Below are 25,483 nucleotides of genomic sequence, written 5' to 3' on the forward strand. Positions count from 1 at the left end.
GACATCGGTATTCACTCGATAAATCGGGAAATATAAATACTTCACAACGTTACAATCCATAAATGAAGGTATGTGCAATAAAGTAGAATGAGACGGGAAAAAAGTATTGAACACGCTAACTGGAACGTATTTAATACTCCGTGGAGAAGCCTTTGTTTGTAACGATGGCTTCAAGACGCTTCCTGTATGAAGAAATGAATGTTCCGCAGTATTCAGGTGTGGTTTTTGGCCCGTTCTTCTAAACATATCGTCTTTAAATCTTGTTCAATTGGATTCGAGTCAGGTGATAGCCTGGGCCGTTCTAACACAAGACATATGTTCATATGTAGATATGTTCCCGACATGATATTTCTTTTATGTTACAGCGTTTCTATATTATAGATCTGGAATTGAAAAAAAAAAAAAAATGGTCAAGGCTTTTTGTGGTCATTTTGTCCAAAAATTTTGGGTACCCCCTGCTACATGTTTATAGACCTGAAGATGGCAGTTTATAAAGGATCTCTATCCATTCTGATTGAGCTTGAGATGATCTGCCAGGAAGAATGGGAGAAACGGGACAAATCCAGCTTGTACACACTCAAACCTGTTACTGCTGCCAAAGCTGCTGCTACAAAGTACTGAATAAAGGGTCTGAATGCTTATCTATAAGAGAGATCTTTGTGTTCCATTTGTAATCCATATACACTCCTTTTCACGTAGTCATGATTAGATTAATGGCCGTTAAAAAAAATAAATAAATAAAAATTCCTTTTAAATGAAATGTATAAAACACAAAACTGAAGAGGTCTGAATACTTTCGAAAGCCACTGCAGAACTTGGTAACACGTAAAGTCAGGACATCGCTGCTTCCCCCTCGGCTTTTTACCCTAGATTTGGAGCCGCTGTTACCCTGCTGCTATCGTAATCATCTGCTAGGTCAAATATAAACAATCTAGCAGTTTAGACTGAATGGGTTTTAACGCTTTTAGAAATATAAACCTGAATACTAGGCACCTCTAACCTATGTGCATGTATTCGCACACACACACACACACACACACACACACCTCCTCCGGCTTGCCTCCTCTGGAGGCGTAGTACACCACTCTATATTTCTCCACTGTTCCCGGAGCATGGGCCCAGGTGACACGGAAACTCCTCGCTGTGACCTCAGAGGTCACAAGGTCACTGGGTGCGTCAGGAATCGGAGAGACGGATTCACCTACGTCCAAACACACGCAGACAATTTGGGAATAAATCATATACGGATGTGTGCATTAATGTGTTGTGTGCTCGCTAGGCGCTGACCTTTGATCTCCCTGTTGAGATGCTCCACACGCTGACACACGATCCTGGTCAAACCCTCCACTATCGAGCTCATCACATTAAAGTCAGCCACGTTATACACGTGGGTCTCTTCTGGGGGAGACGCGATCATCCTCAGCTCATTTTCATCAGCGTTTTTAACACCTGCACACACACACACACACATCAACACAAATATAATAGTGTATACTTCCAGTCATGTATCATCATCTATGTTAACATTCATATATAGAGACAGAAGAAGAAGAACAGGAAGAAGAAGCTAAGTGGTGTGTACTGTATGACGGTACAGCAGATTCGTACCAACGGCAAACAGCTCTATTCCTGCATCCCGGAGACTTTGGGCGGGGCCGATGACATCGTCCTGAGATTTCCCATCCGTGATCAGGATTCCGATTTTTGGAACATCTGTCCTGGATCCAGACTCAGGCTTAAAGCTGTTCTCAAGAATGTACATTAGGGCTAGACCTGCACACACACACACACACACACACACACACAGGTAGGGCCAGTGTTTCACTATGTTATAAGCCGTTTAACACATCTAGATGTCAATATCCGGACATGAAAGCTGAAGTCTCATATTCATCTTTTGATTTTCTCAAACCCAATGGCCTTGCCGTTCCAATACTTTCGGAGGGGACTGCAAAAATACCTGTTAGTGTGTTTCCTCCCTTATATGGCAAATTCTTCACAGCGTTGATGACCTCTTCTTTTGTGGAGTGTGTGTTGAGGTGCCACTCAATCCTTGGATCACCACTGTACTGAGCCAATCCTGTACACACACACACACACACACACACACACACACACACACTCAGAGAAGGGCTCATCTGTAAATGTCGTGTATCATATGAATCAGAATGTTATGATGTTACGATACGAGAAGAAGCGTCTCACCGATACGTGTCTGGTCCGAGCTGATGGAGAACGCTGACACCAGACTCTCGAGGAATGTGCGCACCAGACGGAAATTAAAGCGCCCTATACTCCAAGAGCCATCTACTAGAATCACGATATCCGCTATCGCTGGAGTTTTACAGGTGAATGAAATCTCTGCAGTCAGACAGAGAGAGAGAGGGAGAGAGAGAGAAAGAGAGAGAGAAGCCCATGTGAACTCAAAAATATGTCGTAACCCAGAGAAATGCTAAAATGTGTTACAAAAAAGTGCTGCTCCGTTATATTTGCTCCGTGGTTTATTTATGATATTAAATGGGTTTCTATTGCCATAAATACTTGACATGCCTTCGGTCCAAAGTGTTTTTAAATCATCAATCTGATTAGTTTTTTTCGTGTGTTGAGTGTTGAGATAAACCCATGAACAAGCCCATGCACAGTTTACAGAAAGGATTTAACCCAGAAGAAGAGCTGAGCTCGTCATAACCCGTGCAGGTATGGACATATCTTTTCTCTCCTGCGCTGACGTTTAATTAAAGAATTGTGACTTACTCCGTTATTCTGCTCCATCATTTTCACTCAGAATTATAGTCATTATAACTAATCACGCTCACTTCAATGCGAAAGCATATTACAATTACGTAATTATACATATTGTATTATTGTTCTTTTAGAGAGAGAGAGAGAGAGAGAGAGAGCGAGAGAGAGAGAGAGAGAGATAAATAGAGGGAGAAAGACAGGCAGATAGAGAAATAGATAGACAGAAAGAGAGAGGGAGACAGACAGAAAGAAAGATAGGGAGAGAGAGAGAGATGGGAGACAGACAGACAGAAAAAAAGATATATATATATATATATATATAGAGAGAGAGAGAGAGAGAGAGAGATAAATAGAGGGAGAAAGACAGGCAGATAGAGAAATAGATAGACAGAAAGAGAGAGGGAGACAGACAGAAAGAAAGATAGGGAGAGAGAGAGAGATGGGAGACAGACAGACAGAAAAAAAGATATATATATATATATAGAGAGAGAGAGAGAGAGAGAGATAGGGAGACAGACAGAAAGAAAGATAGGGAGAGAGATATAGGGAGACAGACAGACAGAAAGAAAGATATATATATGTATATATATATATAGAGAGAGAGAGAGAGAGAGAGAGGGAGACAGACAGAAAGAAAGATATATAGAGAGAGATAGGGAGACAGACAGAAAGAGAGAGAGAGAGAGAGAGAGAGAGAGATAGGGAGACAGACAGAAAGAAAGATATATAGAGAGAGAGATAGGGAGACAGACAGAAAGAAAGATATATAGAGATAGGGAGACAGACAGAAAGAAAGAGAGAGAGAGAGATAGGGAGAGAGAGATAGGGTGACAGACAGAAAGAGAGAGAGAGAGATAGGGAGACAGACAGAAAGAGAGAGAGAGAGATAGGGAGAGAGAGAGATAGGGAGACAGACAGAAAGAGAGAGAGAGAGAGAGATAGGGAGAGAAAGAGATAGGGAGACAGACAGAAAGAGAGAGAGAGAGATAGGGAGAGAGAGAGAGAGATAGGGAGACAGACAGAAAGAGAGAGAGAGAGATAGGGAGAGAGAGAGAGAGATAGGGAGACAGACAGAAAGAGAGAGAGAGAGATAGGAAGAGAGAGAGAGAGACAGGGAGACAGACAGAAAGAGAGAGAGAGAGATAGGGAGAGAGAGAGATAGGGAGACAGACAGAAAGAGAGAGAGAGAGAGAGATAGGGAGACAGACAGAAAGAGAGAGAGAGAGAGAGATAGGGAGAGAGAGAGACAGGGAGACAGACAGAAAGAGAGAGAGAGAGATAGGGAGAGAGAGAGATAGGGAGACAGACAGAAATAAAGATATAGAGAGAGAGATAGGGAGAGAGAGAGATAGGGAGAGAGAGAGAGAGAGAGAGAGAGAAACAGACAGAAACAAACAGAGAAACAGACAGAGACAGTCAGACAGATAAAGAGAAGCAGAGGAAGATGTAACACATGGCTCATTAGCTCCCACTGTAGCTTCTCTGAAAAGACCCTAAAATGTTTTCTTTTGAAAAACTTTGATTCGACATTTTTATTGTTTGAATTTCACAACAGACAATACACACAGTTTTCGTTACAGTTGGTTTTGACTCAAAAAGGTTGCATAACAAATTTAAGTGTGTGTGTGTGAGAGAGAGAGAGAGCGAGAGAGAGAGAGAGAGAGAGAGAGAGAGAGAGAGAGAGCGCGAGAGAGAGAGAGAGAGACTGTAAAAACACAAGACAAAAAAGGCAGCAATACATGAAGTTTTTTTACTCTGTGTGAATTGATTGTGTAAAGTATTACACATCCTCATTCCTCTTGTGTAAAATAAACATGAACGAGTAACAGAACATGATCAGTCTAACAGCTCCCCTGTCTCAGACTGCTGGTGACCTGTAGAAAAAGAAAACACAAAGCACTGCTCAACATAAATGCAGACACACACACACACACATTCACAGCATTCATAGCATAACAGCAGTATTTGCGAGTGCAGACCTCACTCCTTGACTGCTACAGGGAGTGAGTGTGGAAGTGTGCAGAGAGGAGGACTGGAGGAGGACTGTGGAATGTGTTGTGTTAGTGTGTTTCCTCCTGAGCAGTTCAGAGCAGCTACTGCATTACGTGCTCAACCACACAAGCTCACCAGAAGATGTAGCAGACACTGGAGAGACCAGTGGTTTATAATGCAAGCCAGCACTCCTGCTATCAGACTTACACTGTGTTCATGTTTAAACACATGCCTACAGCCCTAATGTAAAAATCTGAGTCTGTGAGGATCAGAATTACAGCAGGGTCTGGAAGACACAAACTCTGTCTGACAGGTAAATGATTTTATTACATGCACAGTACGAGTCTACGATTATCAAATGTGTCTCAGTCATGTCAGTCTAAGTGAAGGAGGAGTGGCCTCTATACCTGTCAGTCTAAGTGAAGGAGGTGTGGCCTCTATACCTGTCAGTCTAAGTGAAGGAGGAGTGGCCTCTATACCTGTCAGTCTAAGTGAAGGAGGAGTGGCCTCTATACCTGTCAGTCTAAGTGAAGGAGGATTGGCCTCTATACCTGTCAGTCTAAGTGAAGGAGGAGTGGCCTCTATACCTGTCAGTCTAAGTGAAGGAGGAGTGGCCTCTATACCTGTCAGTCTAAGTGAAGGAGGAGTGGCCTCTATACCTGTCAGTCTAAGTGAAGGAGGATTGGCCTCTATACCTGTCAGTCTAAGTGAAGGAGGATTGGCCTCTATACCTGTCAGTCTAAGTGAAGGAGGAGTGGCCTCTATACCTGTCAGTCTAAGTGAAGGAGGAGTGGCCTCTATACCTGTCAGTCTAAGTGAAGGAGGAGTGGCCTCTATACCTGTCAGTCTAAGTGAAGGAGGAGTGGCCTCTATACCTGTCAGTCTAAGTGAAGGAGGATTGGCCTCTATACCTGTCAGTCTAAGTGAAGGAGGAGTGGCCTCTATACCTGTCAGTCTAAGTGAAGGAGGAGTGGCCTCTATACCTGTCAGTCTAAGTGAAAGGGGTGTGGCCTCTATACCCGTCAGTCTAAGTGAAGGAGGTGTGGCCTCTATACCCGTCAGTCTAAGTGGTAAGGGAAGGAGGCGTGGCCTCTATACCTGTAAGTCTAAGTGAAAAAGGTGTGGCCTCTATACCTTTCAGTCTAAGTGAAAGGGGTGTGGCCTCTATACCTGTCAGTCTAAGTGAAAGGGGTGTGGCCTCTATACCTGTCAGTCTAAGTGAAGGAGGAGTGGCCTCTATACCTGGCAGTCTAAGTGAAGGAGGAGTGGCCTCTATACCTGTCAGTCTAAGTGAAAGGGGTGTGGCCTCTATACCTGTCAGTCTAAGTGAAAGAAGTGTGGCCTCTATCCCCGTCAGTCTAAGCGGTAAGGGAAGGAGGCGTGGCGTCTATACCTGTCAGTCTAAGTGAAAGGGGTGTGGCCTCTATACCCGTCAGTCTAAGTGAAGGAGGTGTGGCCTATATCCCCGTCAGTCTAAGCGGTAAGGGAAGGAGGCGTGGCGTCTATACCTGTCAGTCTAAGTGAAAGAAGTGTGGCCTCTATCCCCGTCAGTCTAAGCGGTAAGGGAAGGAGGCATGGCGTCTATACCGGTCAGTCTAAGTGAAAAATGTGTGGCCTCTATAATAGGGCTGTGCGATTAAACCACATCGCAATAAAATCCCGATGTGAACACGTGCAATTTCTAAACCGTGGAAAGCGCCGATTCTATTCCGACCACCCCCACTCCACCACCTCCCCCTCAGTGTGCAAAAGATGCTCACCGATTAAAATACAGCATGCCTATAAATCTAGCACGAGGACAGAAGAGAGCGGGCAAGTGACTATGCAGGAATGCACAGAAACATGGAGGATTAATTCAGGACAGAATAATGACTTGGTACCAAAAAAAAAAAAATCAACATCCGTGGTTTGGCAATATTTTGGATACAGGAGAGAAGATGTGTTACAGACCCAGGTAATTTGCAAGACCTGTCAAACTATTGTTGCGACAATAGGGAAACACCACGAATCTGTTCCAAAACATGATCTGTCAGTCAAAGTGATAAACGGATGAATCGTTGTCTTTGTACCTGTCAGTCTAAATGAAGGAGGTGTGGCGACTTTAGCTATCAGTCTAAGTGGAGGAAGCATCGCTTTTTTTTTCCCATTTGAATCAAACAGTTTGCACAATTACACTTATTGTGTTTGTACTGCATCACATCACATAGACACAACTAAGTGCATATTTTATTCACTGTAAAATGCGTTCATCTGTACTTCTCAGAGTTAACATTAAAACTGCAGAACTGTATAGTTTGTATACAGCATTTGTTTCCTGATTAAATGATGTATTCGATTTTGAACATTTTGCCAGGTGACCTCAGACAGAGCTGAAACCAAAATGAATTTGCGGATAGAGCCATTTCTGCACTAGAGTACCATTTCCAGGTCTTTAACTTCATAAACCACCAAGTTTATCACCAAGTTTGTGTGGAGTGTGTGATACTGTAAGATTGAGGAATATAAATTGCGTCCTACTTTTAGTGTTACTTAATCAGTCGATCGTGAATGTGTCAAAGTTGCAGCCACTTGCATATTAACATAAGGGAATGCCCTTGATGCTCGTGCTGTAACTCGCCTCGCAGTTGAGTTGATGTGTTTAGCACAATTTGCCTTCATTGCCCATAATGCCATTTCATGTCTGCTGTCAAGTCTGTACAGACTTGGAATGTGATGCACATGCACACACACACACACACACACACACACACACACACACACCAAGTTGCAATAAAAATTATTCAACCTCCATTGCAAATCAGGTTTGTCAAAATGTAGACTTTCAGCTGTTTGCAATGAAAAAATCAAACAAAAGCAATTGAATTAGTTCAACACAACGAATGTTTCAAGTGGTTTCCCCAAATTCAACTGAAAATGCAGTTTATAATGATTTCTCCAGTCTCAGAATTATTCAACCCCTTCATGGCAAGCATCTTCAGTACTTAGTACAAGGTCCTTTTGCTTTTATGACCTGCTTCGAACGAGACACGAGCTTCTAGCAGTGTTCTTGAGGAATCCTCCCGTTCCTCATGAGCAATGGCCTCCAGGTCAGTAATATTCTTGGGTTTGCGTGCTGCAACCGCCTTCTTCAAATCCCACCAGAGATGTTCTATGGGTTTCAAATCAGGTGACTGTGATGGCCCTGTAGAATCTTCCAGGACTTCTTCTGCAAGCAAGCCTTGGTGGAATTTGAGGTATGATTGGGATCATCGTCCTGTTGGAAGGTCCGACGACGCCCGAGCTTCAGCTTCCTCACAGACGGCATGAGGTTTTCTCCTAGGATTTCTTGATACTTCAATGAATCCATCTCGCCTTCCACACGCTGCAGGTTTCCAGTGCCAGAGGATGCAAAGCAGCCCCAGAGCATCACCGAGCCACCACCATGCTTCACTGTGGACAGAGTGTTCTTTCTTCATTCTTCTTCCTCCAGACATACCGCTGATCCATCGTGCCGAAAAGGTCCAGTTTTGTTTCATCGCTCCACAGAACAGAATCCCAAAACTTCTGTGGCTTATTTATATGATTTTGAGACGACTTTTCTTGTGCTTTTGGGTCAGTAGTGGTGAACGTCTTGGAGTTCTGGCATGGAAACCTTCTGCGTTTAGTACACGCCTTACTGTGCTCACTGAAACCTCAGTGCCTGTTACACCAAGTCTTGCTGCAGGTCTTTTGCAGTCACTCGAGGGTTTTTCACAACCTGCCTTCTCAGAAATCTGCTTGCAGCCGTTAATAGCTTCCTTTTTCTGCCCCGTACAGGTATCTCATAAATTTTCTACCCCTAGCCAGTTCAGTTCAGATATTTCATGTTTTCCAGCTCAAGCACACCTGCTGCAACTAATGAAGCCCTTGATTACTTGAATCAGGTGTGCTTGAGACAACACCTGTTTTGCATATTTGCGCTGTTGTGAGGGATTCTATTCGAGGGGTTGAATAATTTTGAGACTGGAGAAATCATTATATAAGCTGCATTTTCAGTTGAATTTGGGGAAACTACTTGAAGCGTTCGTTGTGTTCAACTATTTGAATTGCTTTTGCTTGATTTGGTCTTCGCAAAGAGCTGAAAGTCTGCAAATTTTGACAATAAACCTGATTTATAACGTTGAAACATTTTTATTGGAACAGTGTGTGTGTGTATATATATATATATATATATAAATATATCCTCCCACATGTCCGCTCACATTCAACTGCTTTTATTTCCAGCAAATTTCTTAACATGTGTAAATATTTGTATTAACATAAAAACAATCAACAACTGAGACATAATCTGAAGACGTTTCACAGACGTTTGAGCAACAGAAATGGAATAAGAAAGGCGGGGTCAATATTAAAAGTAACAGTCAGTATGTGGTGTCTCCTCCAGCTGCTTTAAGTACTAGAGTGCATCTCATCCTCATGGACTGCACCAGATTGGTCAGTTCTCGCTGTGAGATGTTCCTCCACTCTTCCACCGAGGCGTTTACAAGTTCTCGATCACGTCTGAGGGGACACACGGTTACATGTAATTTTCCACTGCGAGGACGATCAGCTGTCCTTCCTGTCTCCCTGTAGCACCGTCTCAGGCGTCTTACATTACAGACATTACAGTTTATTGCTCTGGACACATCTGCAGTCCTCAAGCCTCCCTGCAGCAGGTCTATGGCATGTTCACGCAGGAGAGCGGGAACCCTAGACATCTTTCTTCTGGTGTTTTTCAGAGTCAGTAGAAAGGTCTCTTTAGTGTCCTAACTTATTGTAACTGTGTCCTTAATCGCCCAGCGCCTGTAAACTGTTCGTGTCTTGAGGACTGTTCCACAGGTGCTTGTGCAATAATTGTTTACGGTTCATCAAACAAGTGTGAAAAACATCGTTTAACCCCTTTCCAATAAAGATCTGTAAAGATTATTTCTTTTTTTGCTGTAGAAGTGGCATATATATATATATATATATATATATATATATATACACACACACACACACACACACACACACACACACACAGAGAAAACAATCGAGTAAAAACTTCAGGGGTTAGTCTGTATGAGGTAAGATAGGTCACTGGTCTGGGAAAATACACACACACACACACACACACACACACACACACACACACACACACACACAGATTCATGCTGATGATGTACACATTTACATGTATTTTTAATCCTGGAGAATACAGGACGCATTACGGACATGTGATTCACGTCCTCATTATCAACTCATGTCCTTGACTTATCTAGCGTCTCACTTTAAACCTGCTCAACAGAGAGGAGGACCTGCGTCGGCGAGATAACGTTCCAAGCAAGGTTCAAAAGGTAGGAAACAAATTGCATTTGCTTATCAAAATGTTGCTAGTCCTGCACACTCCACCTCCAAACTGTCAGCGATTTTCTTCTTTACTTTGCACACACCAGCGCACGTATGCACACAGAGTTGTTAGCACACAACCCTATGGGAAATCAAAGAACCTGGAGTTCTTCACACACTTCTCAACACTAGACAAGTATAAACTGTGTGTGTGTGTGTGTGTGTGTGTGTGTGTGTGTTCTCTTCTCACTATCCTGTTTACCTTTACCACTCTGCTACAGCTCCCTTCACAGCATCAGCAGTACACACACACACACACACACACACACACACACACATAGAGAGGCCTATAAACTCTGCCATGACTACATGGGACTCAGTGTGTGTAATATCTTAGCAGCTGTTGAGATGTAAGTATAGCTGTTACAGGCCAATTACAGCCAGAGAATTAGTGTTTAATATCCTTCCTGCGCTGGGAGAAAGAAGGGAGAATGAAAGAGAGAGAGAGAGAGAGAGAGAGAAAGAGAGAGGGATAACAACAGGGTGTGGACAGGACACACCTGCATGCCCCACGGGAGAGTGTGTGAATGAGCGAGAGACAAAGACAGAGAGCGAGAGATTGACCACAAGAATACAGGTATTCGGCAAGTATGGACATGGGGACTCACGAAGATTTCAATTAGGAAAGAGGGCAAAGAGAGATCGAGAACAAGAGGGAGAAACAGAAAGGAAAATGGAGGAGAGAGAGAGAGAGAGAGAGTTCACGTTTAAGTATCAGATCATTCTTAAATCAGACATTCCCGACCACCGGACTGCAAAAAAATGTCCCGTGCCGTGCCTTGTTTGGAACCGAACCACAACAATCGGCTACGAAACGCATGAAACGAATAAATGATGTGAGTGAGTCATGGCTTGCGCTTGCTGTCTTGCTCAAAACTCGCCAGTGATGCATTGCACGTTTATCAGGAGTCATTTTCATTCACAAGAAGCTACACGAACATTCATTTATCTCCAGTAAGCGCTTTATCGTGAGCAGGGTCACGCTGAATCCCGACTTAATGCCGGAAACACTAGACGTGAGGTGGGAATAAACCCTGAAATGGATACCAGTCTACTGCAAGGTCAATCTACCTACTGGCACGTTTCTGAGACGCGGGAGGAAACTGGAGAACCCAGAGGAAACCCACACAGTCACAGGGAGAACGTGTAGCGCTCCACACAGGCAGTAACCCAAGCTTAGGCTTGAACTGGAAGTCGTAGAGCTGTGTGGTGGCAACATTATTATTCATTCCCTTATAACTTTGGGAGAACACGCTGCAATCTCGGTTCTTTAATATGATTCAAGTTTTTCGCTCTGGAGAGGACACAGCGTACTAATTTGTGGGCAATTTAATTTAACATGGCCATGAGATTAAAAAAAAAAAAAAGAAAGATTAAAAAAAACAATCTAGGGTACAAAGTCACACAATTTAGATTATTCTTGCACTCAATTTGCAATGTCGAGTTCTCAAATTTGGTTAATTGGCGCTCTCGTCTAAATATAGCGTGCCATCATTTAGTCTGATGGATGAAGCAGCCATCTTCCGTGGCTGTACTGTAGCTTAGGTGTACTTCATAAATCTGTTATTGATCGAGATTCTTTAATTAAATGTTCACCTTTTCACTGGAGTACATTACGGAGACATACTGTCAACACTCGCCTCCTATTGATTTACTGTGAGGAAGAGGATATTAAGGGCGTGGCAGTTAGCTATGTAACTTGTTATCCTGGAGCTGCATTCATTTCTCAGTCAGTGTTAACTTGTTCCCAGATTCTTCCTGGGACACATCAGCATTCTTGTGAGCCTTTTACAGGTCATAAACTAAGTCTGTCATTTTCACGCCTCCGGCACTGGGTAGTGGAGGCGTTATGTTTTCGGGTTGTCTTTACATCTGTCTAAGATTAGTTGTGTTAAGTTATTAGTGTGATGTTTGTAGGATTTATAGGGAATTATCACCGTAACCAGCACATTTAGAGACAAATGACCAAGCAGGGTCAAGGTCACAGCAAGGTCAAATGTCTGAAATAGTTTTTCTTCAAGAGCTTCCTTCCTATTTGAAGTATATTTTAAAGGTATTCGAGGAGTACAGATTAGTAAGAACACCTAGGCTTGTTTGTAGTGGAGGCTTCCCCATCCTAATTGTTTACCTTTATCTTTATCTGTGAAAACAAAGTAGGACAATTCTAGGAAAAAGAAGCGCTAACAAACTATTCAACTGTATACACTATTAGTTGATAACGTTTATTAAACTTGTCTTTTAACATGTAAAGTATAGACTATCAATTAGACCGATATGTTCACTAGAACAGGATGGTGAGGGGAAAAAAAACAAGAAATGCTGACAGGCTAAATGTAATATTTCAGACTAGATGAAGCTACTTCTACAGTCACCTGTACATTATAGAAGACGACTATGCTTGGATTTAAAATATATATATATAATTCTTTATGCTAATGGACTGTGATTTACTGAAGCGACTCACTTTATCACTTTGTATGAATTCTAAACAGTGGAAAAAACAACTAGTCCACAATTTTTTTAAAAATTATTGGTCAACTAGTAAAAATTAACTCCCATCCAACCTCTAATATATATATATTAGAGGAGGGGGTGGGGGGGGGCGTGATTGACTTGATGCCGAAACTCCCGCTTCACTTCTGCTCACTTCCGGTGTAAAATTTTTATCAGTGCAGAGATTACAGAGATTACAAACTGCAGTTTTGTCATCATTCCACACAAGAGACATCGTCTTTACACACAGTACGAGATCGATGTGTTTTCCCGCCCCCTTTTGATTGACAGGATATAATCGTCCCTGATCATCGGATGTTTTTAAACTCTCGGCCTATAGCCCGTAGCGTGAAAAATAGCCTTTATCGGCCGATACCGATTATCGGCTTATACATCGGAGCACCTCTATTAAAAAGAACTCACATGGACTTGTACTCCATCGACTTTTCTTTTCTTCAACATATTTGTAGCTCTCTAAACTATCTACTTAACCACAGAAGCAGACTCGCAATTCTTTTTACAGATGTGGGTTTGACTTGCATCAAACACAGCACACAGGCATCCATTTTAACCGGCGTTTCAGCCGTGCGAGGTGTGAGTCGGTGCGCGCTGTACAGTGGTGCGTGAGGAACGCGGGCAGTCGCTAGGTTTCATGTCTGGTGAGAATTCTAGATAGTACAGTATGCAGTCTGAATAGTATTTTGCGTAAGGGCCGGGTGAAACGAGGCAGTCGGCCGTACGTGGCCTGCAGGTCCATGAAACTGGCAAATGTATCTTAAGGTACTCTCTGACAGCAAATAGTCTGTGTTATTGAACAAATGAGTCTTGACTTGTTTTTAACATTGCCTTTAGGATCCAGCCATAAATTAGCTTCAGTGTATACAAATCTGTTACCTTTTTATTAATATCCACATATACTGAAGACTGTATGGGTGGTGCAAATACACACACACTGAAAGGAACAATCTGTACTAATTGGATTGGATCCACATGCCCAAGTGTCCTTGGGTAACACACTGAACCCCAAGTTGCTCCCGATGGCAGGCTAGTGCCTTTCAGTGTAAAGAGCTTTGTGGAACCGTTAAGGTTAAAATGTGTTATATAAGCGCAGAACATTTTCCATTCAATAGATCATCCTCAAGGTGAAAATGTATTTCCAAAAAGTCCCTCTCAAGGTGAAAAAGTATTCACACCAAGATTGATAGTTATAACGATAACTATATTAGTGTCCACACCAACACACGATACGTTCTGTTTATTCTAAGTGCACACTGCAGTTATGTTAAATGCTCCAGCTCTTTAAAGCAGGATGGATTCTGATTGGCTGTCAGTGTTTATGAACTCTGCTATTTTTTTATATTTAGAATGATTTGTAGAACTACATCGTTATCGTCCTAGGTGTGAACGGGCCTTTACTCGTTTGTCACGCCATGAAAAAAAATCTTCATACGTCCCTACCTGCTTTCCAGATTATTTCTCTCTCTTTTTCCTCTGTCATGCTTCCTCCCTTTACTTTTCTTCACTCACTCACTCATCACTCACTCACTCATCACTCACTGACTCACTCCTCACTCACTCACTGACACACCCACTCACTGACTCACTCATCACTCACTGACTCACTCATCACTCACTCACTGACTCACTCACTCACTGACTCACTCACTCACTGACTCACTCATCTGACTCACTGACACACTCATCACTCACTCACTGACTCACGCATCACTTACTCACTGACACACTCACTCACTCAACACTGACTCTTCACAGATGAGTGACTCACTGACTCACTCATCACTGACTCACTCACTCAATCACTCACTGATTTACTCACTCATTCACCCATTTACTCAATCACTCATCCATTTACTCACTCACTTATTCATTCACTCATTGACTCATTTACTAACTCAATCATTGACTCATTGACTCACTCATTCATTCACTCAATGACTTATTCACCCATTCATTAATTCATTTATTGACTCATTCACTCACTCATTGACACTATCATCACTCGCTTAATAACTGACTGACTCACTCACTCACTCATCGCTCACTCATTCACTGCTCACTCACTGACTCACTCACTCATCGCTCACTGACGCTCTCACTCACTCACTGATTCACTCACATATTGCTCACTCACTGACTCATTTACTCACTCGTCGCTTACGGAGTCACCGACTCACTCACTGACTCACTCACTCACTCATTGCACACTCACTGACTTAATGACTGTCTCGTCACTCATGCACTGACACACTGATAACTGACTCACTCACTCAATCATCACTCACTCACTAACTCGCTAACTCACTCTTCATTCGCTCACACTCACATTACTCACTCACTCACTCAACTCTCACTCACTGACTTACTGACTGACTCGTTGCCCATTCATTGACTCTTTCACTCAGTTGCCGACTCGCTCAGTCATCACTCAGTCATCACTCAACTGCTGACTCACTCACTCATCTCGAACTCACTGACTCACAGACTGACTCACTCACTCTGTCCTTTGATCACTGGAACTGAGGAATAGGAGCTCAGTGGTAGGGTGTCAATTGTTTATTCTTTAACAGCTTCAACAACACTTCAATCCTCCGCACATACACGTGCACACACACACACACACACACACACACACGCACACGCACACCATCTCCCACTAATGCCATGCTACTGAAGCCAAATGCCTTTAGGCGAATTCCAGCTTTCATCTAACTCTGTCTAAATCATGAATCAAACATGTCAGGCCAAACGTGACATTTTTCATCCTCGCAGTCTTACAAAACTCTTGTTCAACGCAGTAAAACCTAAAATAGTTTTTCAATCCAACTCGCTTCCATAACTCCAAACACTTCTTTGCATTAAAATCTCACGATCAGTGATGACTCATAATGACTTATTTTGGTATAATAATTAATGAATTAAGCCTTACAGTAATTAAGCATACAATACATTACAACCCGTGTACTTCATGTACTTTAATCTATATAATGGGGGAAAAAAAAAAGAATTCGTGACTGACGCATCGACCTTAACTCATCATACCAAACAGCTATACAGCATCCTGTACAGTACCACACCGGATCTAGCGCCATACACATACACCGGGCAACGTATATATACTTAAACAACAAGCAGTTACAGACAGTAACTAAATAAATAAGCTGCACAAACCATACGAACACACACAGCGCCGACATACACAGACCCGCTGACCCTGTCCAGCATCTAAGTGTGCTGCGTTACTGCTGATTCGGGTCAGGGTTCGACCTTACAGTATCTGAGGCCTGACTTTACCTTCGAAGATCTCGTTTCCCTGCTGAGGCTCGCTGGTCTGGCTTGCACTGTGAGTCAGTGGCTTGCTGTCACTCACCTCTGACCTTGAAGCTGTGGACCAATACACAACATTACACACAACACGTAACAAGGCACACTGTCAGACTGCTTGCTACGCTTGAGCCAAGCTCTAGCGAACGTTTCAGACGTTTTCGGAAACTCGCGCTTAATTTTTCTGGAGTGTTCTTGTGGTGTTATTCTGACTATATTACCCATAATGCACTGTGAGCGTGTGAGGGTATTCTGAATGAAACCAGCTCATTTAAATGATTTGCCGTAAAATAAAACTAAACATAATAACTGGGCCTGCAACAGGCATGACATTCCCCTTTGTGTGTATAGTCTGATGATTATTATATCATATTTCATAGCGAGCGAATGTCTGCTCTGCTATTTTCTTGACTGGAATGGTGCAAAAGTAGGAAAATATTTAACAAGTCGAAATTCCAAATGTAGTAAAAATCATGCGGCACACACACACACACACACACACACACACACACACCCCACCTCCAGTTGATATACCACATCTGGACAGACTTGTTTATATCGTGAAATGAACACAGAAGAAGGGTAATCTTCTTCTGGGTTTGTGGAGATGTTTTTACATAATACATTATAAATGTGCTGTGTTTGAGCTCCACGAGCTTGTCCTTGATCTCTAGGCTTGTTTTTCCCTCACAGTGCTCTGTGCTTTATCTCTCACACTCGTGCACTTTTTTTTTAGTCGTAACAATCGAACACGCTCGAAGATATTCTAAGGCCTTCGACAATTCAGGGTCAAGATAGAAAAGATAAACAATGACTACGTTTACATGGACAGCAGTAATCTAATTATTGACCTTAATCTGAGTAAGATAATATTGTGATTAAGGTGTTTACATGAGTCGCTTTTAGAATACTCCTCTCATGTTCCCGTTTTACATGTCATAGAACATAATTAGATTAAGAGCCCGCGTCGTTACGTCACCGCGCCACGCCGTCCGACGTCCCTCCAGAATTTCACGTATCGACATACAGTTGGTCTTCGTTATGGGACCGTATACAGTTTTGGGTGTTTTTATTTAATTTTTTACAACCGCTTTAAGTGCAGTTAATTATTAGTCGTGCTGTACGTGCAAATAGACGACTGCTTGAAGCCGTGGGCTGCGTCCCAAACCGCGTACTTACCTACTATATAGTAGCCGAGATGCATGTATTTTTCCCCACTACAGGCCTATAGTAGGCAAGTGCGCGGTTTGGGACGCAGCCGAACTCTCTTGTTCGCCGTAAAACTGCCGTGTGTGATCGTGGCCTGTCGCAAAATGCGGTGAAAACGCTCACACGACGCTCATAATGTGATTAAGGTGTGTACATGTCTATAATGCACGTCCATGATACGATTAAAACAGGAGTACTCCACCTGTCTTAATTCGATTAGAGCTTAATTAGATTATGACCTTAATTCGATTAAGGTTGCTGTTTACATGGTAGTTTCTTAATCAAATTAGGGTCTTGATTAGATTAAGAGTGGATTATTGTTGTCCATGTAAACGCAGTCATTGACACGTTTAACCATTGAATTTTGAAAAGAAATCTGCTTCTGAGGCCTGACCGGCTGTCGTGTACGCCCAGCTTTACCGATATAACATTTACCAATAAACACCTTTACAGCACAGACGTATGATAATGATGCTGAACAGTAAACTGTACGTCATAACGCCAGCTAAACCCCTCATGAACAATTACGAGCAATTCACACTATTCAACTACTATGATTATTCAGATCATGGTGCAATATATAAATAAATATATATATATTTTTTTTTAAATTTTAAATGATACATGCTGATAAATTACCTTTATATGTCCCCCGGAGTGGTTTACTCAACCGACTGCCACTGATGGTGAAGACTTTAAAGCTGTACTCTTTACTCTTATCAAAGTCTGTGATCACAGCTTTGGCTTCTTCCTTCGACACCTGCACGTCTCTCTCTTGTTCTCCTGCAGCTCAACGAGACAAAAAAAAAAAGCATGTGATTCACTGCCAGTCTGACGTGAGACATGCTGCATCAGGGACCGAAATTCATCACCGAGTGCCAGATTTAATAAAGAAGAGCTGATTGTGTTTTAATTGAGAACAAACATCTGAGCATACACCAGAAATAAAACAATAAACCCGATTGGATGAGCTGGTCCAGAGAGATTTGTGGGAAAATAACAAGCAATGAAATACAAAGTGTGCCAGATCTAGCAGGGTAAAGAGTTCGCTTTTACACAGAAAACCCGTACTGGCTAAACAGGGGCAGGTGATTTACAGTGGAGTCAGAGCAGCTGTTGTAGAAAATGAATCGACATCTTCTGACCAATCAGAATCGAGGATCCAACAGCGCTGTTGTATAAGGTACACTGTACGACGGCGTTCTCGTGCTTCAGACACTGTGGTTTGTTCTTTCATTGCCGCGTCCTTGTATTTGCATAACAAGTTGTCATCAGTAAGTAAACCATCCCTGATGTTTATCTTATTATGCTGATTGTCTGGCTAAGAAGCAACTCAAAAGGAACATCTGGCTGCGTGATGAATCCACAGAGCCAAACATCATGAAACCTTGTGTTTGGAGTGCTAAAGCTACAGCACTTTACAGGTCAGTGTATCCCCTGCTCTAACAACCCTGAGCTAACACGTCGTCTAATTATCAAGTCCTTCATGAGCGGAATTAGACGTGTTAAGAACAGAAAACACCACGAGGAAGGTGTGAATGTGGGCTGTCGGGTAATCCACTGAAACGATGAGAAGTTGTCTGGTAATATCTTCATAATCAGCAGGTTTTTGCTCTTATTTAATTATATATTTAATAAAATAAACCGCCTATGCGGTAAAGTACTTTGAACGAAATATACCAAAAGGGATTATGTCATTACGTTATACCACAGCGCTGTTGGATACTTGATTCTTATTGATCAGAAGCGGTTGATTCATTTTCTATAACAGCGGCTCGGACACTAGTTCGGACTGCAATATAAATCACAGCTTCGTGTTCTGAGAAATGATCGTTTCTATATTCACAACTAAATTAGAGAGATCGGCGTAATCTGGCAGATTCTCCACGTATAATCTACTGTATGTTTGTAATAAAAGAATGAAAAGAACACGTTTGGGATGAAGCTTTCCGTAACATGTTGGAAGGAGTCTCCAGTGTTAGCGCTTTGTAACAGTGACATTTAAAGCGGTATCTAAAGGTAATGTGATGCCTCGTGGTGCAAATTTTCTGTCTGAACTTTAAGAGAGAAAGCGAGGGAAAGACTGTTGTAGTGTAAGCGATAACAGGAACTAACTTGCTGGATCATGGATGTTCCACAACATTAACTGTAAATATAAATGGGAAAAAAAAAAAAAAGAATCTTCTTTATTAAGGAAAAGAAATGTAATTCTTTAATAAATAAATAAAATTTATAATCATTGTCAATTGACTGTGGTGTAAGAGTGTCACGTATGGGATGTAAAGGAGGTTAGGACGGATGCAAAGTGCAGAAAGGAGCTTTTAATAAAGAGAGGCAGGCAGACGAATCCAAATCATGAGACAAGAGCGTGGTCAAAAACAGGCAGTGGGTCAGGCGAGCTGTATATGGGCGCAAACGAGGCGAGGCAAGAATCGAGAACGAGAAACCAGAAACAAGATCAAAGAACATGAATCAAAACGCTCGGTATGGTGATAACACGCAATACTTCGCAAAGAGTGAATGCCTCGAAAGACCTTTTGAACTGTGGTGTGATCGTGTGTGAGATCGGATGCAGGTGTGCGTGATTAGAATGAATGAGTGTTCTGCGAATCGCGGTCCGTGGCGGCCATGTTTGTAGGCCGCAGTGCGGGATGGGAAATGTAGTTACTGGTTTGCTCTGATATGACGAAGAGGATTAAAATCACATTATAAATAAATAAATCAATAAATAAACAACGTCACGGTGGTGACAGTAATTCGCGTTGTGTCAGGGCACATCACATCACCCTGTTGTTGATTATTTTCCTATAACAGCATACCCTATCATGTTTTAGTCCTTTCTTATCAAACACATTACAGAGTGTGGTGTAAGGTGGAGTACACTGGACTCGAGGTGTATCAACTCCAGACATTTTACATGCTAGTACACACACAGATGTTGTTTTGCAAATCACAATCCTGCTATAGTGGCTACAGTGACGTAAATGACTCCTCGAATGTCCTGACACACTTAGAGTGTAAAAACAGTGGAGCGGGTCCGAATCGATATAAATTACTGGGACGCTGGCAGGTGAGTGTGGCTAATTTTAATCATGTGTGTGTGACCCAGTTTCTTGCTGGAGGTCACAGGATGATAATGCGAGCCAAATATTTAAATGGTCACTCTGTCTTTCTTTGTCTTTTCCTCAATGACAGAGAGTAGAAGGGCCTCACTGGTCATACACAACCACATTTTTTCATCATTTTCCACCACGGCACACGCGTACAGAATGTCCTCTGAGACACTCTGGAGGAGAATCGATGCTGCCAAATGTGGACTGAAGACAATAAACAAACTCCCAAGCAAAAAAAAAAAAAAATGACCTATTCAGAAAATAAAAATTCCAACTGAGACACGTCTATCTCGACATTCAGCGGGAAACTACAAAAAGTTTCATTATTAATTCAGACGGAATTTAAAAAATAATATTAAAAAAAAACTTCTAACAGCTGTTACAACTCATTCTCATCCGAATCAGCTGAAAAGATGAAACGTGTCTTTTGAAATAAAAAAGACGAACGATTCGCTGTGTGGATCCTGATCACAGATGGGTTTTGTCTCATACAGCCAGTAGGCAGGTCACGAAACACAGATACTGCGTAGGCACAATGGAGCAAAAAGGTCACTGCGAATTCAACAAGACTCCCACACTTTGTATTTCCTACATTTAAAACCTATGAAAGATTACAAGATCATAAATTATTCATTAATGATGTTAGTGCTAAATCTCCAAAGTGTTTTCCTTTCAGGTGACTGGCTTAAGCAAAAGAGAGAAAGGGAGAGTGAAAAAGGTCTGAGGTTAAGGACTGTCTAACCTACCGTATCACCAACCATAAAGATAAAAGGTCTGAGTATTTTTTGGACACCTGACCATCAACCCATATGTGCCATATGTTGAACGTCTCATTCCAGATTTGGTCCTCCCTTCGCTATTATTTTAACCGCGACTCTTCTGGGAAGGCTTTCCACTAGATTTTGGAGTGTGTCTGTGAGGATTTGTGCTTCAGCCACAAGAGTGATGTTGGGTGAGGAGGTCTGGGGTGTAGTCGGTGTCCCAGTCCGTCCCAAAGTGAGATTGAGGTCTGCGCAGGACATTCGAGTTCTTCCACTCCAACCCTAACACACCATGTCTTCATGGGGCTCGCTTTGTGCACAGGGGCGTCGTCATGTTGGAACAGGTTCCGGTCTCTTAGTTCCACGTTCTACTGTATACGAGTGTGTGCAACAACTTTGTGGCAATAGTTTGAGGAAGAACCACATATAGGTGTGAAGGTCAAGTGTCAAACTTTTAACCATACAGTATATTATGTCGTATATACAACCTTGTCGATATCTTAATTCGATTACATTGTGAAAGAGCTTGCAACACCAGCTGATATTAAAAAAAAAGTCTATTTACAGTCATATAATCCCCCAAATTTGCGTTCCATTATTTCCATGTCCAGTGATCATATATGATAACTACCACCACTCATATATGATGATGAACATGATCTACTTGAAAGAAAAAGACAACAAAGTAAACAAAACAGAACAGAACAGAATCACAGAGGAGTTTTATTTATGGCGAATGTTGCACCTACTAGGACGGAAGTATACGTTTTAATCTATAACTTAAGTCTATGGTGAAATATCATTTGGTGCAGCTTTTCATTTATTTAGCGGCCATTTATATCCAAACTCGGCTACAACAGAGGTTATCTTCAGCTGGCAGAACAGGCTGCTGGAATGTTTTTAATGACTAGCATCATATAAGTTCCTCTGCTTACCCGAGCCAGAGCTGTAGATGAATCTGTAGCTGTCAAACTCTCCTTTCGGTTCCTTCCAGGACACACTGAGCATGCCTGAGCCTAGCTCCTTAAAACGCAATCTTCTAGGAGCAGGCACTGCACACACACACAAAACACACACAACACACAAACTATTTGTACAATATACTGTACAGGTGAATGTGATTTATGTTTAAAAGCATTCCAAGAGAACTGCAGTAACTCAGGACCGTGTACCTTCCAATCGTTTAACCTTTTATACTGAAACGAAAATCAGAAAACAAATTTCGGAGGCTTTTTAAAACTCACTATAATCTGATTATAAAAATAGAAATTGTAAACGATGTTCTGACACAAAATACAGGTTATACAGCGGGGGATCTACGAAGTGTGTTGCTGTTGTTGTTTTTTTTTTCATTGAAACACAATCAATTGTTGTGATTGTTAATCCAATCACAACTGCTATTGAAGTTGATCTTGCCGGATACTACACCCTACCTGTATCTGAAAATACTCCATACGTGATGCTTAAATGGCTCGAGATAGGCTACTGCCATGTCTTCATTAATCAATGTTTCTGGTTTACTGATATTTTAATATCTTCCCAATTTTGCCCACTAGATTGGTCATGATGGACTGGTTATCTGTAATCTAAAAACAGCATTGGTACAGTTTATTATTATTATTATTATTATTATTATTATTATTATTATTATTTACTCAGTACGAACCTTGAGACCTTAAAAAAAAAAAAAAAACTTTTTTTTTTTGTTTTCCGATAATGGTTTCAGAAATGGAAATCCTAAGAATGGAAGGTACGCAGTCTAACAGGAGTGAATGTTTATCATCTGCAAAGCAAACACACTCTTCTGTGAAGCAGCTTAAAATCTCCACGATAAGGTTATAGAGTATGTTTGAGTGGCAGCTGGTAATTAAATTAGATCTACACAGAGAACGAGACAGTTTTTCAACCGTCTGTGTTTGAGAAACAGGTATTAGAGAAACCACAGATGTCACAAAGAGTCAAGGCACACACTTTCCCTTCGAACATTTGTGGTAAGGTGTTAGTAATGAATTCGTCGCTTCAGCTCTGGGGGACAGGCTCAGGAACAGAGCTTGACCTAGCCAGAGGTCATACAGAGGAAAGATAAACCTTGCATTCCAATATTGTCTTTAAAATGCCCTTATTAACATCCCCATATTAAATGTGCGTCGCGCGAGTCGCCATCTTCAGCACACAGGGAGCAGAGTTTTACATCTGAACATACTTGAACTGGGGAGAAAGCATGATGCTGCTGAAGTTATCGATTTGGAAAATGATGCAAACAAACTCTTTTGAACTATGAGTAAAACATGCGTGTTTAAAAGCTCGCATGGAAACTAGCTAATCTGCTAGCCAGGTTCGCATCAGTTTGAAGTGACTTGGGGTAAGTCTATAGTAATTTTGCCTCCAAATGGGTCATGTAGTGAACTTTACTAGAGCGGATACGCCCTTACGATGGCGACATTCAGTACGTTTACATGGACGACAATAATCCGATGTGAACCCGATTAAGACGATACTCTGATTAAGAAACTAGCATGTAAACGGCGATTATTGATGACCTTAATCCGACTAAAGTCGTACTCGAAGTAAACACAAATGGAATTAAGTCGTGTGGAGTATTCCTGTTTTAGTCGCATTATGGACGTGTATTACAGACATGTACACACCTTAATCACACTATTAACGTCGTGTGGGAGTTTTCACCGCATTCTGTGACAGGACACGTACACACACGGCAGCGCTCAACCGTTAAACGGCAAACAAGAGCACGTCTGCGTCCCAAACCGCGTACTTACCTACTATATAGTAGGAAGTGAAATACATGCATCTCAGCCACTATACAGTCGGTAAGTACGCGGTTTGGGACGCAGCCCACGGCTTCAAGCGGTCGTCTATTAGCACGTACAGCACGACAAATAATTAACCGCACTTGAAGCTTTCGTAAAAAATTTAAATAAAAACACCCAAAACTGTATACGGTTCCATAACGAAGACCAACTGTATGTCGATACGTGAAATTCTGGAGTGAACGTCGGACGGCGTGACGTGGGGATGTAATGACGTGTGCCGTTAATCGCTCTACGTTCTATATCATGTAAAACAGGAACATGAAAGGAGTATTCTAAACGCGACTCATGTAAACACCTTAATCACAATATTGTCTTAATCAGAATAAGGTCCATAATTAGATTACCGCTGTCCATGTAAACGTAGTCAGTGATTGAGGGGAAGTCAAACAGGGTGTGTTAAAGCAGTATTGGAACAAACTGTAGGCTCTGAAATAGCATTGTTTGGTGTCTATTTCTCTTTAGAAAAATGGAACAAGTTAGACAGACAGACAGACAGAGAGACAGAGTACATTCACCATTCTTCATTTCATTTCAGCTCCACAGGCAAAACTAATCCAAACCCATGCCAACACACACACACACACACACACACACACACACACACACACACATCCAGAACTGTTCAAATACTACACTATGTCTATCTAAATCTATATGCACCCACCCATTCCCACAAACTCATTCTTGTGTTTGTGTCACAGTTAGCAAGCAAAGATGCTAAAATATTTTTTACATACCCACACTGACCGGAGAACAGTGCGAGAGTTTTGTACAGGTATGTAAAGAACAGCCTGTTTACCACTAACATTTTAGAAGGATGCATCAAGTCAAGCATTGTATAATAATATACCAAACACACCAACCTTAACATGGGGAAAGGGACTTTCTGCAGGGCTTTTGTGATTCTGTAACATGAAGATCTTTCTCTCTTCTGAACAGAACGCTAAAGTACATCCCGGTTCAGTCCAGCGGTGTTAATTCATCTTATCGCTTTCTGCGCATGATTTGCAATGTTGATCGAAACAGACGTCTACCCGGTGCTTTAACATGCTCAGTCGCTGGTTGTGTTACAAGCTAAGAAGTCATAACTTTATTCCTGTCTCGAGGCTTCCAGCTTTAAGTATACAGACGAACACAGCTTTGAGAGTTTCCTAAAGTCTGATCGGGGTCGTAGTCTAAATCAGAGAGAAGCCGCATTTGGACATCATGGTGGAAATCCTTGCTACGATTCTTGTTCCAGTGATCGTACCCGTGTTTGGTATGGTAGCCAGTGGGTAACGTATCAAGCATCTTCGTTTTGTCTTAATTGTTCAACGTCGAAAAAAAAAAAAAACATACCTTAAAATCATATTTTGCGTAAATTTACATATAAGACTCCTTAACTATATAAGGAGTCTCACATGAACCTCAGCTAGTAAACGACTTGGTTAGCTAGCTGGCCATGACCCAGTTAAAATAAATGGGATGTATTATGTATGATAACCTTACAGAGATGATTCAGGGTCATAATAATAAACTTATTTTAACACAACGATGCACATCGACATTCTTTCACTGTGACCATCATTTAAGCATTCGCATTAAATTGTGGCATTATTTCTTGCTGGTACATAAA

At 41.8% G+C, this 25,483-nt stretch overlaps 1 protein-coding gene across 1 annotated transcript in view; it reads right to left on the minus strand.

The window, feature by feature from the left end:
• The window catches only part of LOC128617864 (collagen alpha-1(XIV) chain-like), an 85,908-nt gene that overhangs the window by 55,132 nt on the left and 5,293 nt on the right, over nt 1-25,483 (minus strand). The window contains 8 exon segments of the mRNA XM_053641058.1: nt 1,047-1,201; nt 1,288-1,449; nt 1,609-1,773; nt 1,961-2,080; nt 2,206-2,361; nt 15,925-16,014; nt 17,803-17,946; nt 21,973-22,089. Coding sequence (XP_053497033.1) covers nt 1,047-1,201; nt 1,288-1,449; nt 1,609-1,773; nt 1,961-2,080; nt 2,206-2,361; nt 15,925-16,014; nt 17,803-17,946; nt 21,973-22,089 — 1,109 coding nt within the window.

The sequence above is a fragment of the Ictalurus furcatus genome, chromosome 14, assembly GCF_023375685.1.
Source record: "Ictalurus furcatus strain D&B chromosome 14, Billie_1.0, whole genome shotgun sequence".
Taxonomy (NCBI): domain Eukaryota; kingdom Metazoa; phylum Chordata; class Actinopteri; order Siluriformes; family Ictaluridae; genus Ictalurus; species Ictalurus furcatus.